At 33.7% G+C, this 16,312-nt stretch overlaps 1 protein-coding gene across 1 annotated transcript in view; it reads left to right on the forward strand.

Moving 5' to 3' along the window:
* Positions 1-16,312, forward strand: part of FCHO2 (FCH and mu domain containing endocytic adaptor 2) — a 169,438-nt gene that overhangs the window by 69,508 nt on the left and 83,618 nt on the right. Inside the window, exon 10 of the mRNA XM_047729321.1 lies at positions 2,434-2,458. Coding sequence (XP_047585277.1) covers positions 2,434-2,458 — 25 coding nt within the window. The remainder of the gene's footprint in view (positions 1-2,433; positions 2,459-16,312) is intronic.

Here is a 16,312-nt window from a genome sequence, read left to right on the forward strand (position 1 = left end):
GAGTTAGAACTATGTGGAAAATTAAAATAGATGTATTTATGCCAGGCCCCACCTCAGGCCAATTAAACCAGATTCTCAGGCGTGAGGCCAAGCATAATTCTTGTTTGGTTTGGTTTTAAGCAATCTGTGTGATTCCTAACATATGCCTGGGGTTGAGAATCTCTAAGAACTATGATTTGCAAGAGACAAACTGGAATCTTTCTGTAATTACTCAACCTTATATATATTGACAGGATGCTAATCAAATCTTAAATGATTTGTTGGCCATGTGACACTAGGTGAAAATTTGTCTAAAATCCCTGCTTCTCTAGCATAATTAGCAGAGCTGTCATAGGCATTCATATTTTCAGTATAAGAGAACAGTTTGTGCTTTGGGTATTCTTACCTTCTGCCTAGTTAGATTCTTTTTGAGTTTCTCAGTGTGTCTAAGTCTATTTCTTCCTTTCTCCCAAGTTTTACTTGGTTAACAAATTAAGACCAATTACAGAGTAATTTTTATTTGTAGTTACCATCTCATCTACAAATGTCTTTTCAGCATTTATGAAGGGGGTATTTTGTTAAAGAGATGGAATCTAATCTTTTTTATAACATTGGAAATACTTATGGAAATCTAAACAGTTGATTTGTAAGTGAAATTATAAATGTAGCCAGTTCATCTGTGGGTGTATTATAAAAAAGGCCTTAAATTCAAATATTTTTATAATGTATGGTTTTCACAGCTGTCCATTCAGGCAGCGTGGAATATTTTTGCATATTCTGTGTTTTTAAAATAGTTTTTCATGATCAGTAATTTCCCAGTACCAAGATTAGGCCACTCGGATATTGGAATGGTTTTTACAAACACTGAGAAGACCAGAGCCAAAAACCAGTGCTTAAACAACTGCACCATGATTGCTTTCTTTCAACACTTGGAGGCAGGAAAAATGTTAGAAACCGCTTTGTTTGAAATGCCTGAGGCTCTTGGCATGCTTCTTCCAGTAGCCTGAAGGCTTTGAAATGCCAGCAGTTGTGGAAGACGGGGTCCTGCTCAGAGCTTGCTCAGGGCTTGCTTTTCCTTGGGGCTTCAACTGCAGGTCTCATTGAAGCCCACTGTGAAAGCAAACAGATGAGTGCTTTGACACAGACTGGTGAGCTCTGGCTGAAAGCCAGAGAATAAACCATATGAAACTTTGACACTTTTATATTTAAAGTATATCTTTTAAAAAAAAGAAGGAAGTAGAAGTGCTCCAATATCTTAAATTATTTGATTCTGTAGAGGGATTGAATTTTTTCTTATGGTGCCTTTTCTGGAACATATCCTTAGAGTATGCATAGGAATGTATCAGTAATAAGGAAGCTCTTTTTCAAAACTTGGAATTTTGAGTGACATTTAAGTGGCTATAAAGATACAAGAGGCTTACATTTACCCTCTTTGGTGCTTCCATTTGGATTAAGAGCAGTGTAGTCATCGTCTTTTTTTCATTATTTCAGTCTGTTCCATCCTGTCTTTCTTTAACTAAATTCTTCAATTTGTAGATTTTTTTTCTGGTTTGTGCTTTAGTCTTTGGGTAGAGATGACCTGTTTATCCTATATATTAATTTAGTACATTTTATTACTGTTCATTGGACTCTCAAGGTATACCTAATATGCGTGTTTTCAGTCTCTTATTAAAGTGGTGGATTCTGATACTATATATGCATTAACTGTCTCAGGCCACTGAATATGTAAATAATCCAAATGCCTTTTAAGTGTTCATTCTAATTTTTGTTAGTGAATTTGTTTAACAGTATGTATATACAAATCCTTCTAACCTTATTTCTAATGGCCTCGATGTCTTTATGGGTTTAGGTCTTTATTTGGTTGATAAGTTGGTCTACTTTATGTTTTAATTTTACATTCAAAGCACTTCTTTTCTAGCTTATATACAAATTAATATTTATCAGTTAAATGATAAAATACCAGTTTTATATATTAGACTTAGATTTTTTAAGCGGAATTCTGACTACTTATTTAACATATTTGGAGAAAAATGGTTTGGCCTCTATATATATATATGCTAGCTATGGATATTACTTCAAATGAAACTGAAGTTTTTAACAAGAATAATTGTAAAATGTTATTTAAAAACCAGTAGCAATCCTTGTAGGACTGGCAGCTTCCTTTATATGATTCATGTGTATATTTATGAAAAAGAAGTGCTTTTGAAGTACAAGTTTTTAAAATACTTGCAAGCTGTGTAAGTTTTATTTGCCATGTATTGTGGATATTGGATTGCCTTCTTTTGAACTTTAAAATCATTTGGTATATTTTAATCCTCATGATTTGATTTTTCTAAATATCTTTGTAAAGTTTAAATAAAAGTTATGTTTAAATAACAAGGTAAACACATTCAGTATACTAGAATTATAGTTCTAATAGTTGATTGTTTCTAATATTTTGTTTATTTTTAATAGGGAATGCCCTGATGCAGATTCACTTGTAAGTTGATTTTACTTTGATATAAACCATCCATATTAACTATTTTCATTAGGAAATAACCAGCATATTTGGGTTGAGTTGTTAACAAGTCTTTCCAAGAAAAATACTAACCAGCTTACTGTAAATTCACTATTAAAATTATTTTACAGGTGCATTTTTGGCTTTATATTACTAGATGCTTTCCTATTAAATAGAAAGTAGTTCTACCTTTGTACCTTTGTAAAGTACATTTTACTTTTAAAATTTGAGTGGTACTATACCATATTGCCTTTTCTTGGGAAATATGCCAGATCTCAGATCTGTATACTTTATTTTAAAATGTGATGCTCTTAGTAATGTGTTCCTCATCATTAAAATGTTATTTTTATCTATTCAAGTATTTGAGTTTTAATAGATTACCAGTTTAAAAAAATACAACAATCATGGTCAGTATTTTTCTGTGCTTTTTGCTTGTAGAACTTTCACTTATATTTTTTATTTAAATATATTTCTTTGTATATAATTGAGGAAGGCATTAAATGGAGCTCCAAATAAGTTACAGTGGGAGAATAGATTTACAAAATAGTCTAATATATAAACAGACACATTTTTCAAATTGTTCATTAGACTGGTTATGTTGCTAAGTGTAGTAGAGTCAAGCTGTCTGTCTCCTTTGCTTGTTCTTGCTTATATAATTACTGTTTCTTTCAGTCCCACATTATTTTAATCTTTTACAGCATAATGGTGTATCAGGATAAAGATATTTTGTGAAATAGTGTGTTTTATGTAACTTAAATAAAACCTAGTATATTTACTGTAAATTAAGAAAATTATGGTTTGTTAATAAGTGTAAAGTGAAAGTAGAGAATTAGATTTCTAGTGAGCTCTAGGGTTAAAATTATCCAGTGTTTTAGAATTACATTTAATTTACCAATTGTCTGTTTTGATACTCTTGGCTTACTAATTAATGAAAAAGTTAACAGATGTGTTCGACATATACTTCAGTATTCATCATGCATTTCATTTTGGAATTATGCGTAGCATTTATTTGATGATTGCAGTATTGAATTAAATACTTTAATACTTCTTGTTTTATATATACTCCCTTAAATATAACATCTGTAATCCTCTTCAGCTCATTGATACTATTCTATAATGATCAATATTAACCAAGTTTGAACTTTAAGTCAGAAGAATTAGAAAAAGAATTAGAAAAGAACTTTTAAAGAGGATGCATAAGGCTAATGCCATATAAGAAATTATTGATAAATTTGTGTAGAAAGAAAACATCTAAAATTACAAAAAATAGAAGAATTTGATTCAGTGAAGATAAATTGGCAGAGTATATTTGCAAGACATGTAATAAGGGGCTACTTTACTTTGTAGAGTTTACATAAATCATTATCAAAGGTGAGCAATGTCCCAGTAGAAAAGGGCATTATAAAAATGGGCTATTTTTTGGGGCGTCTGGGTGGCTCAGTGGGTTAAAGCCTCTGCCTTCGGCTTAGGTCATGATCCCAGAGTCCTGGGATCAAGCCCCACATCGGGCTCTCTGCTTAGTGGGGAGCCTGCTTCCTGCTCCCCTGCCTCTGCCTGCCTCTCTGCCTACTTGTGATCTCTGTCTGTCAAATAAATGGATGGAATCTTTAAAAAAAAAAAGGGAAAAAAAAAACAGGCTATTTTTCATAAAAAGAAATAGAAGTGGTAAATAACCATAAGAAATGTTGTTCAGAATAGTAGTCTCATTCTGATGCAAATTAGAATGAAATTCCTATATTTACCTATCATATTGGCAAAGGTTTTGGTATATTGGTAGGAATGTAAATTGATATGATCTGTCTTATATGTAGTTTGGCAGTGTCTTCTCAAATAAGAAATGCATGTTCTTTTTTTGACTCTCCAGTCCTACTGCTTGAGGTTTACTGTTACAGCTATATTCACAAACTATATGTATGTGATTGACCAAGGTAAATGCACACAGTAGTCATTCCCTCCCCCACCCCGCCCCTGAAGTTTCGCTTTCCATAGTTGGAGTTACTCATGGTCAGTCATGGTTCAGAAGCAGATGATCCTCCTTCTGATATATCATCAGAAGGTCATTAGTAGCCTGACACTATATCACAGTGCGTACTACATCATTCACCTCATGTCATCTCATCATATAGGTATTTTATTATATCACATCATCACAAGGGTGAGTATGGTAAAATAAGATATTTTGAGAGACCACATCCAGATAATTTTTTTTTTAAAGATTTTATTTATTTATTTGACAGACAGAGATCACAAGTAGGCAGAGAGGCAGGCAGAGAGAGAGGGAGGAGGAAGCAGGCTCCCTGCGGAGCAGAGAGCCCGATGTGGGGCTCGACCCCAGGACCCTGGGATCATGACCTGAGCCGAAGGCAGAGGCTTTAACCCACTGAGCCATCCAGGCTCCCCTCCAGATAACTTTTTTTTGAAAGATTTTATTTATTTATTAGAGAGCTGGGGGAGGAACAGAGGGAGAGGGAGGAGCCTAGATGATGTGGGGCTCTGTTCCAGCACTCTGGGATCATGACCTGAGGCAAACCCAGGTGCTTAACCGACTGAGCCACCCAGGCACCCCATCACATAACTTTTATTATAGTATATATTTTAAAGATTTTATTTATTTATTTGACAGAGATCACAAGTAGGCCAAGAGGCAGGCCGAGAGAGAGGAGGAAGCAGGCTCCCCGCTGAGCGGAGAGAGCCCAATGTGGGGCTCGATCCCAGGACCCTGGGATCATGACTTGAGCCGAAGGCAAAGGCTTTAACCCACTGAGCCACCCAGGCGCCCCCTATTACAGTATATTGTTATAACAGTTCTATTTTATTATTACTTCTTATTACTAATCTCTTTTGTGCTTTAAAAAAAATCTCTTACCATGTCGAATTTATAAATTGAACTTTATCATAGATATGTATGTATAGGAAAAAAACATAGTGTATATAGGGATCATTATTATCCCTAGTTTCAGGCATCCACTGGGGTGTGGGAATGTATCCTCCCTGGGTAAGGGAGACTAGAAGGAGGAAGGGAGAAGTAGAAACAGATGTTTATTTCAGCATTGTTTATATTAACTCAAGATTGAAAACACCCATCAGAATGGACATTGGTTAATAAATTATTAAACATTCACTGTAATAGTCTGATGTTTTAGAATTAGGTTACCCTGCCTGCTGATATGGAAAGAGCTTACTAAAGAAAAGCAAGTATCATATTTTAAGTAAATGCTGTTTTAAAAATATAAGTGGGTAGATATCTTTTTTTTTTTTTTTTTTTTTTTTTTTTTTTTTTTTAAAGAATGTGTTACCAGATATTTAATCTTAATTGTGGTTACCTTTGGGAAACAGGATTACAGTGGTTTTCTGCAGGGAGAAAAGGCTTTCAGTATTTGTTTTATTTATAGCCTATTATTATTTATTTATGGCCTATTTATATTTATATTTACCTTTTTTTATGGCTCGTCTTTATTTTTTTTTAAACATAGGCCTACGTGGGACTTGAACTCATGACCCTGAAATCAAGAGTTTCATGCTTTACTGACTCAGCCTGCCGGGCTCCTCTATGGCTAGTCTTAATAATTACTTAAAAAACATCCATAGTCTCCCTTGTGAGGGAAATTATCGCTCAATTTCTGTTCCTTTTTTAAACGGTCTATGTAATTTTGAGGGACTGTATCTTTTAAAGGTTGACCAAGTAAGTGTGAATTGCTCTTTTTATTTAGTTTTAGCCAGTCTCCCCGTTGTAAACAGAGATTGAGGAATATTCCACTAACTAGAGAGCTCTCTCCAAGCCTGTTGTTTTAAATCACTACCACCACTATCCAAATCTGCCTTTTAAGATTATTAGGTGAAGTTAACTGTTCTTTTCTTCATACTGCTTTGGCCTTATGTTTTGTTCTGGCAGTGTAGGATCTTTAAATAGAAATCATGGATTTAGTGGACAGAGGTGTAAATAGACATTGTGTAAGTTTTTATTAATATCAGTTTTCTATGAATAGTTTTAGCACTGAAAACCTAATATACTGAGTATCGTGATTTATTTTGAAGTAATCAATTTACAGCAAGTTTCAAAGATAGTACAGAGCAATCCAGTGTACCTTTCACCTGCTTTTGCCCAATAACTTCTTGGAGAAATACAGTATAGTATCACAACTGGGATGTTGACACTAATACAGTCAAAGAAGAATATTTCCATTATCACAAGGGTCTTCTGTGTGGATTATCCTTTATAGCCATTTCTCTTCCATCACCACCCCTCTGGCAACTGCTCCTATTTTCTCTGTTGCTATAATATTATCATTTCAAGAATGTTATCTAAGTGGAACCCTATTAAAACCTTTTCAGATTGGCTTTTTTCATTCAGCATAATTCTTCATTTTCTTCTGGATTATTATGTGTATGAATAGTTGTTTGTTGAATAGTATTCCATGATATAGGTGCACTAAATTTTGCTGTAACCACTAACCTATTATAGGACATTTAGTTATTTCTAGTTTTTGGCTATTATATATAGGTTTTTGTATGGATACAGTATCCTTCTCTGACCCTGGTATAATTTTCTTTTTGAAGTCTGTTTTATTTAACAGAAGGATGGTCATTCTCTCTCTCACCAACCTTTTAAAAATGTTTACATGGTATATTTTAAAAATTATTTTCCTTTCAACCTACTTATGTTGTTATATATGAAGTGAGTTTCTTATATGCTATAGATAGCATCTAGTTGGGTCATGTTTTTAATCTCATCTTTCAGTCTGTCTTTTGTTACATTTGGACAGTTTCTACTTAACATAATTATTGACCTATCAGGGCCAAGTATGTCATTTTATTTTTTGTTTCCTGGTTTTGTTTTGTTTTGCTTTTCATTTTTTTTTTCTTTTTCCTGTCTTCCCTGTGGGTTATTTGAACCTTTTTAAGAACTCCATTATGATCTATTTATAGTCTTTTTGGCATATAATTTTGTGTGACTTTCTAAATGGTTCCTCTAGTTCACTCTCTAGTACCTTCAGATAGTTTTTTTTGACCAGAGTTTATAGTTATAATCTTCAAGAGGTTGATCCATAAGCAGCTTATTCAGCCCCATAGAAAATGGCTCAGTATTATTTGAAATTATTACATTGAACTAAATAATACACTGTAAACAAATTTAAAAGTAGTATCAGCAAATCCTTAGAATTTCTAGGGACTTAAATATCTGGTATGTTTCTAGGGTACTGGGAATAAAAATCAAGTATTTTATAAAAACCTTAATTCTGAGGTGCCTGGGTGGCTCAGTTGGTTATAGCTGCTGCCTTCATCTCAGGTCATGATCCCAGAGTCCTGGGATCCAGTCCTGCATCAGACTCCTTGCTCGGTGGGGAACCTGCTTCTCTCTCTGCCTCTGCCTGCCACTCTGCCTGCTTGTGCGCTTGCTCTCTCTCTGACAAATAAGTTAATAAAATCTTTAAAAAAAACCCCAAAAAACCTCTATCAAAAATTTTTAAAAAGGAACCTTAATTCTGATGTTTAATGAATTCATATTTGGTAAAGTTTATTTTTTTAAGTATTTTTAAATATTATTTGCATATAAGCAAGCAATATATAGAACTCAAAGTACTCCAGTTCTAGGGATGTAACTATATACTTGTCATCTTTTTAATATATGGAATCTGCTCTTTACTATTAGATTTTCTTTTTTTTTTTTTTTTAAAGATTTTATTTATTTATTTGACAGAGAGAGATCACAGTAGGCAGAGAGGCAGGCAGAGAGAGAGAGAGAGGAGGAAGCAGGCTCCCCGCTGAGCAGAGAGCCCGATGGCGGGGCTCGATCTTGACCTGAGCCAAAGGCTGAGGCTAACCCACTGAGCCACCTGGGCGCCCCACTATTAGATTTTCATTTCTAGATTTTAATCCAGCCTGTTAACTCACTGCTGGCTACAGTAGATTTTTTATTCAGATTGGAAGCTGTAACCATGTAAATGCTGTTTTAGTTCTCCTTGATTTTATGCTGTGCCTGTGAGATTATCCTTCATATTCCTTTTGCTGAGCTTTAGCGGGTGAATGGAGGAAGAACAGCACTTTACCAGTAGAAGAATATTGGCTCTCCAATTCCACTGATCACTTGGCATTTCTTGGTGATCTTTTTTTTTTTTTTTTAACTTTTTGTAATTGTTTTATTCTTGTATTTTTTTGTAAGTTAGAAGTTATTTCTGGGACTCAGTCGGTTAAGCATCTGCCTTCAGCTCAGGTTATAATCTCAGGGCCCTGGGATTCAGCCCCACATTGGCCTCCCCACTGTGCGGGGCTGGGCGAGGTCTGCTTGTCCCTCTCCCTCTGCCTGTCCTCCACTTGCACGGTCTCTCTCTCTCAAATAAATAAAATCTTTAAAAAAAGAAGTTATTTCCAAATAAAAAACGCTTGTATACCCTTAACTTTTTATTACATTTGCTGTAACAGTTGCATTCTTCTTACATGCATGTGTTTATGTATGCGTGTATAAGATTTTTTCTGATCCATTTCAGGGTAAGTTCTGTACATTATGGCCCTATATGCCTAACTACTTAAATGTGTATTTCCTAAAAATAGGAATATTCTCTTAACATAGCATCCTTATCCATTCTACTTCATCATTATCCCTTGGAGGTACAATACAACTTCATTGTATTCTGATTTCTCCTTCCAGTGGCTCTTTCCCCCCCATAAAGATAAGCAGATATCTGTGTTTTTAAATTTTCCCATCTTTCTTACTTCTAGGCTTTTTTCAGTTAGCAGTATTTCCTAGAAGTCATTTCATATGAGTTCAATAATTGAATAGTACTCTGTTTTCTCTGTGTACTATAGTTATTCAAATATGCTTGGACATTTAGGTGCTTTCCAGAAATTCGAATTATAATCTTTGGTGAATAAACTTGTTGCATATGTATGTTTAAATTGTTGTAAATTAAATTGGTGTATCTTCAAGGTAAATTTCTAGAAATTGAATTTCTGGGTGGAAGAGAAACACGTATCTGTTTTTGTTAGGTAATGGTAAATTTCTCTCTGTAGGGATTGTTCTATTTTGTACTTATATCAGCAAGTATGACAGAACATTTTCCCACAGCTTTGCCAACAGAGTGTATTTTTGAGCTTCTGAATTTTTGCCTGTCTCCTGGGTGATAGACCATATTTTAGTGTATTTTAGTGTAGTTTTTAGTCATCTTTTTTTTTGTTCTGTATTTTTTATAAATATTTATGTTTATTTAACCTGTCAATCCTCTGATTTCATCATCTCTCATTTCCAGGCACATACAGTCTTGTGCTTTTATTTCTTCACTTTGAAGAATTGGGTGAAAATTTGGTTACAGAACTGCAGGTGTTCCTGCCTGAACACCTGTTCTCTTCCTTTTAGTGTTTCTGCCCTTTCATTTTGCAGTACTTTTCTCTTTCAGACAAGTGAATTACAGAGTGTGAGCTGAAGCTAACTTAACCAAAAAGATAGAACTTTCCCACTATTACTAATTTTATGAACCTGTTGTTGATAAATGATGTAGCTGCTGTAAAAGGTAAAGCTGTTTTGCTAATCTTTTATATTTCTGTAGTTGCAGCCCTCGTTACAGTCTTTTTCTTCTTTTTCCCATAGAACATTCCTGATGTAGATGAAGAAGGCTATAGTATAAACCAGAAGCAAATCAGAATGATATCCTTTCATCATCTGGATATTCCTATATAAGTAGACAGTTTTTAACACAATATTCTGTTGTTTAATAAAGACTTCAGTTTTTAACTATAATAAAATATTTTATTATAAAAGTTTTTCATTTGATGTGTTTTTACTAATGAAAGTTAGTAGTTCTATTTCTCTTAAAGTCCATCTGACCTCTTAAAAGTTTATATCCCTTTTTATAAACATGTGAAAAACTGGTTAGCATTAAGATAATTTAAAAACTAAATTCTTTAACTGATATTCACATACCAAAGAGAACCATTTCTACTCATCTAGTGATTCTGATTCTGAAGATGAAGAACCAAGAAGTATCGGATACAGATCAAACCCATGCATCCAAATAACTCGCATCACACAATGGCTTCCTTGGATGAATTAAAGTGTCCATAGGAAATATCACGCTCTCCCCAGCAATATCCGTAAGTAAGAAAATGAGCAAGTTCGTACTTTGTACATAGAAGCCTTTATTTATTTATTTTTTAACTCATCTGCTTGCATCTGGTTAATTTTAGCAATAGTTAACCATATTGGATAAGGAAATACTTTACAGTTTTTCTTCCTTTTATTGAGGTATATAGTTCTGAATTTTTATATAGTCAAATAAACTTAAGTTTGGCTTAGTTTTGCTTCCCTTTGAAAGTTTTACAAGGAAACAAAAATCTATTTCTGCCATTTTATAAACAGTTGTATGTTTGTATGTTTCAGAAATTCGAGCTGGCAGTATTAATCATTTCCTCATTTAATTTAAAGATTTTCATGCATATTTTATGAACCTTATGTGAAAATGGGGATTCCATAAAGGATTTAAAGATTAAATTATATGTCTGCTGCTTTTGTAACTGCATTCGTTGTTTTCCCATATGTTTTATATAAAAAAAGGCAAATATAAGAATTCTTAGTGATTGTGGTTAATTCCTCAATTCTGACATGCCATACTTAACAGCTTTTGAGGGAGGAAAAAAAAATAATCACGGCGACTAATATTTCCATTGATGTCATACTCTAAGGAGTGTGAAACTATGGGGAAAAAAGCATGTCCTAAAATGACAATTTAGTCTATCTGTACATGTTCATCATAACTGATATTAGACCTGTTCTGATAATGGAGAATAAAAGTTCTCCCCATTTTATATTGTATTTAATATGTATTTTAGATAGCCTGTATGTATTTGGGAAAACGTGTTTTTCTCTCAGTCATGTACTTTTAGCATTTAATTTTTTTCTACCAAAAAGTTCTGAAGTGAGGTTTTATTCTGTCATGCTATTTTAACACGAAGATTAGTGCCCAGATTATTATATATAATTATTTAATATAGATCTCATATTAATATATGTAAATGAAAAGAAGTTATGAAACACACTAAAACTTTTATTGTGTAGAGCATTAACTAATTAAAAAATAAATGTAAATAAAACCCGATCCTAGGGGACTATATACCAAAACATTAAGCACCTAGCTCTGGTCGTGAGATCATTAATGGTTTTAAAATTTTGTCCCTTTGTACTATCCTCTCCCCCCTATTTTTTAAAAGATGGTGAACATACTAGTTTGTACTGAGAAATAATGAGAAAATCTTAATCATTAATACTGGGTTTGAAAAGAGGATAGTTTGAGTATATTTTCTTGGCCAGTTGCTTATCCTAGCTCGTGTCCCCTAACAATGTTCTGCAGGTGTTTTAAGATATAGATTTTAGGTGTGATCAGAAGTGAATAGACAAATTATGAAACTAAGAAATAAGATATGTTAATTCTAAATGGACACTGTTTTTTCTTGTTCTTTCTATGTACAACTAGAGACATAGCCCAGTAAGTACAAGATTTTATATTTTTACCTACTGACTTAAAAAAAATCCTTTCGATGTTTGAATGTTGATTTTTAAAGTATTTGTTTTAAATTGTTTAATTAGTAGATTATAGTATCTTGCTGTAGGTGCCAACATTTTGATATTTAAACATTTTATTGAATGTTAAAAGTACGTGTATTAATCTTTACTATAAACACTGAAAGTTTTTTTTTAATGTGATTTTGAGTAGATATACTAAAAACAACTTACAATTAGGTCTCATTAATATTTTATGAAGTCAGGGTGCCTGGCTGGCTCAGTCTGTTAGAGCATGCAACTCTTGATCTCAGCATCCTGAGTTCAAAAAACTGTGTTGGCATGAAACATACTTTTTAAAAAAACAAAAAAAATTTTTTTTTTACCAAGTATTTCATTACCATATTCTTTGTTTAATGACACTTAGTGTTTGAATTTCTGTTTTAGGTGAGATGAATCGGAATTCTTCTAGTAAGTTTAACATTTAAATGGTTATTTATGTCTATGAAAAGTATCAGGCAGGGGCACCTGGGTGGGCTCAGTTGGTTAAGCATCTGCCTTTGGCTCAGGTCATGATTCCAGGGTCTGTGATTGAGCCCCAGGTTGGGCTCCCTGCTCAATGGGGAGCCTGTCTCCCTCTCCCTCTGCTGCTCCCCCTGCTTGGCACTGTAGGAGCGCGCGCTCTTCTCTCTGTTAAATAAATAACTCAAATTTAAAAAAAATTATCAGGCAGTTTGCTAAGCTTATTGTAGCCTTACATATGTATTTAGTTAGAGAAATAAATGGTTTGTTCTCATCACAGCTGTTAACAACAGACTAGAAGGATACTAACTTTAAACAGAAGACAAAGTAGGTATATTATTTCTTTTATCATTTAGACATGCCTTCAAGTTTAATACTTGGCTACAACATTTCTCAGAAATCAACAAAGCCAAAGAGTAGCTTCTTTTTAACAACGTTTAAAACTGTTTTAACTGGCATAACTCTGCCTCATGAGCCAGAAGGCATTATGAGATGAGTAAGTTTTAGCTTTACGTACTTATAAGTCATATCACAATTGCAATTTGTATTACATGGGTTTTTTTTTTTAGTATAGTAACTTAATTATACTAAAAAATTGGGTGGATGCTGACATCTTCTGCAGCATCATGCATTAAACATAGCAAAGGTGGGAAAAAGTAAAATTGAGGCAGCCTACTCAAAAGTTATGCAATTTTGTAAACACAAGCCTTAATAAAGATAATACCAATCCTATTAAAAATTCTAGCACAGTTAGGGGCACCTGTGTGGCTCAGTGGGCTAAGTATCTGCCTTTGGCTCAGGTCATGATCTCAGGATCCTGGGGTCAAGCCTCAGGTTGGGCTCCCTGCAAGGTGGGGAACCTGCTTTTCTCTGTTCCTCTGCCCATCCCCCCCTCCAATTCTCTCTTTCAAACTCTCTTTCAAATCAAATAAAAAAAAAAAATTCTAGCACTATTGACAAGACCTATTAAATGCATAATAAGTACCAAACGAAAAGTAAGATTTTAATTTTAAAAAAGAAATGATAAGTAGCTTGATACAGGGATACCAGGAAAATGAGGATGAAAGTGGGCTGCTTTTATGCAGTTACTTACATAAGGGCAGATTGCAGAAACATGGAGGTGAACAGCGCAATAGGTACTTTGGGCCAGAGGGCCAACGTGAGCTCAGTGGGACTGTGTGGTATGAAGGGGCATCCTGTACAGTGTGGTATTCCTCATAGTTTGCTGCACTTATCCATGTTGGTGTGTTTTCATTTACCAGCTATTGGTTGGTGATCTAAGACATTAAGGTGCAGGGAAATTTGCTTACGAACCGACCTTTTACACATTACTGATTCTCTTTACTCTGTGTACAGTTGCTAATGAAATGATTCACATTACCAATGCACAAAGGGAGCAAAACAGTCTATCTTATAAAGACTTGTTCTAGGTTCCTATAAAATTTTTTCAAGATACAGTATCCTTCAAGAATAACTATTTTTGGTCAATATAATAATAATATTCTTAGAACCTGAAAAATGCTTTCATTATTCACCAGTTCTTGAGTAATACTTAAGTATTTCAATATATGTTCTAACTTTTATATTTCTAGCCCGTCTTTCTCTGGTCTGAACAGCAGTTTTATTCTCATGACTATGATAGTTTCATTGATTTAAGTAATTTCTTACCAAAGATGTTAGAAGAAATGAGGACACAGCAGAAATTCAGCTATTATTTTGATATTCTCAGGTGATACTCTTAGCATGTTAGAAAACTTGTTAAAGTCTTATTTTTCCTTTTCTCCATAATTTAAGAAACTGCTATCAATTCCACAATTTTTAAATTGTTCATAGTAAAAAGTTATGTTTCGCTTAACATTTAAATTTCAGATTATGAATTTTTTCATATTTTGGTTTTTTTAATTAGGTGAAGAGTTAACAAAATCAAAGCCATGTGCTGCTTCCAATGAGTAAGTTTCACAGTTAAATTTTATTTTTAAATAGACTATTTTTAGAGCAGTTTTAGGTTCATAGCAAAATTGAGGGGAAGCTACAGAGGTTTTGCATATATATTCACTGCCCCCATATATGCCCAGCCTCCTTCACTATCAGAATCCCCATGAGAGTAACATTTGTTAGAATTGATGAACCTGCACTGACACATCATTGTCACCCAAAGTCTGTGGTTTACATTAGGATTCACTCTTGTTCTTGTATATCCTATGAGTTTTGACAAATGGGTAAGGACATGTGTCTCTACCATTATGGTGTCATACAGAGTACAACTGCACTAAAAATCCTGTGTCCTCTACCTGCTCATCCTTACCTTTTTACTGTGTTTAGAATTAAATATCATTCTTTTGTCCTTTTTTCCTAGAGAGTTTTATTATCTTTGTAGTTTCATTTGGCATGTTGGTAATCATCCTCTTTTCTGAGCTGTCAAACACTCTGTGGAGTTTCTAGTTGTTTTAAATTCTCATTTGATACTATTTATAATTTAAAAAAAAAAATCCTTATACAGTTGTATTTGGCCTTGGTGACTTTGCTACTTCTAAATAAAGCTAGGATCCCAAGTTAACACATGTCTGTATTTCAACTAGTTATTCTCATGGGAATTTTCTCACTTTCTTCTATCAGTTTTGGCTGTGATCATGTAAAATAGACTGTCCTTTTCATGAACTTCAAAACAAGGAAATGTCTCAGTTAACTTAAAAAGGCTAGCTAACTCTTTTTAAAAAGAAAAAAAGATGTTTTAAGCCAGTGTTTCATGGGTCCTCTTTCATTTCAGTATCTGTCAATAAGAATACATTCTTTTAATTTCTTTTCTGCTTAAGTAAAAGTGTAGGCTTCATTAAATGGATAGTTTAAAATTATTTGATACTTTGAAAGCTAGGCACTAATGGAACACATTGGTGGTATTCATTTATCATTTTTAAAGATAAGTTCAGTGTTTTAAAAATTTTGTTTTTAGTAACTTATGCAATCATGATTTTAGGTTTTATATATAAGATGCCGTGTGCTTTCATGTAGGTGCATGTTGAGATACTAGATACATGCTTATAGGTAATTGTACCATTTTCTCTGAAATGAGCCTGCTTTCTAGATTTAAAAACACTGTATTAAATAATGGTAGTTTGAGACATTAAAATATTATTTTAATGGGATTAATCTTTTTAACACTTTATATATAAATTTTACTTGTTAGTCATAGCTCAGTAAAGCTGGAAATAATTTAAGAGGCGGTGGCAAAGTTCAGGTACTTCAGGATTTTAGAGGTTAGACATTTTAAAAGCTTATGACTAAATGAAGAGAACATTCATATAAAAGTTTTTATTAAAAAGAGCTAGAAGTTGAATCCTGAGAGAAATTAGTCCAGTAGATTTCAAGGGGTCATTGGAGGGAACTCTTTGGTTACACAGCATGTTGAGATTTTTGAAACTTGAAAGTTGATGCTCTTGATGATTGTCCACAGTCTTGAATGACCTCTCACAAAAGAGGTACATGATCCAAACGTTTCACTAGACTGCCTCAATAGCCCAGGCTGTGGATTGTCTAGGGAGAAGTCCTGCCCTTCTATGACCTACTATAGTAATCAGACCTTTGAAGATTATATCAAGCTGTTGGGCTTACTTCTGTACTTGACAGTTTAAGAGATGAAAGAATAGAGTAAAAGATTCTTTTAAAAGTACTTAACTCTGATGTTAAAAATTTCTGCCTGATTTTCTCTGTATGATTTGGTGCTAGGTTTCAATGAGCAGACCTGACACTACTGTAGAATTAAGTACCTTTGTGTCCTTGGGCAGTTCATTTAGGCTCCAGGGGACTGCTTTTCTTCCTTTGTAAAGCTG

Source organism: Lutra lutra, chromosome 5 (genome assembly GCF_902655055.1).
Source record: "Lutra lutra chromosome 5, mLutLut1.2, whole genome shotgun sequence".
Lineage (NCBI taxonomy): Eukaryota > Metazoa > Chordata > Mammalia > Carnivora > Mustelidae > Lutra > Lutra lutra.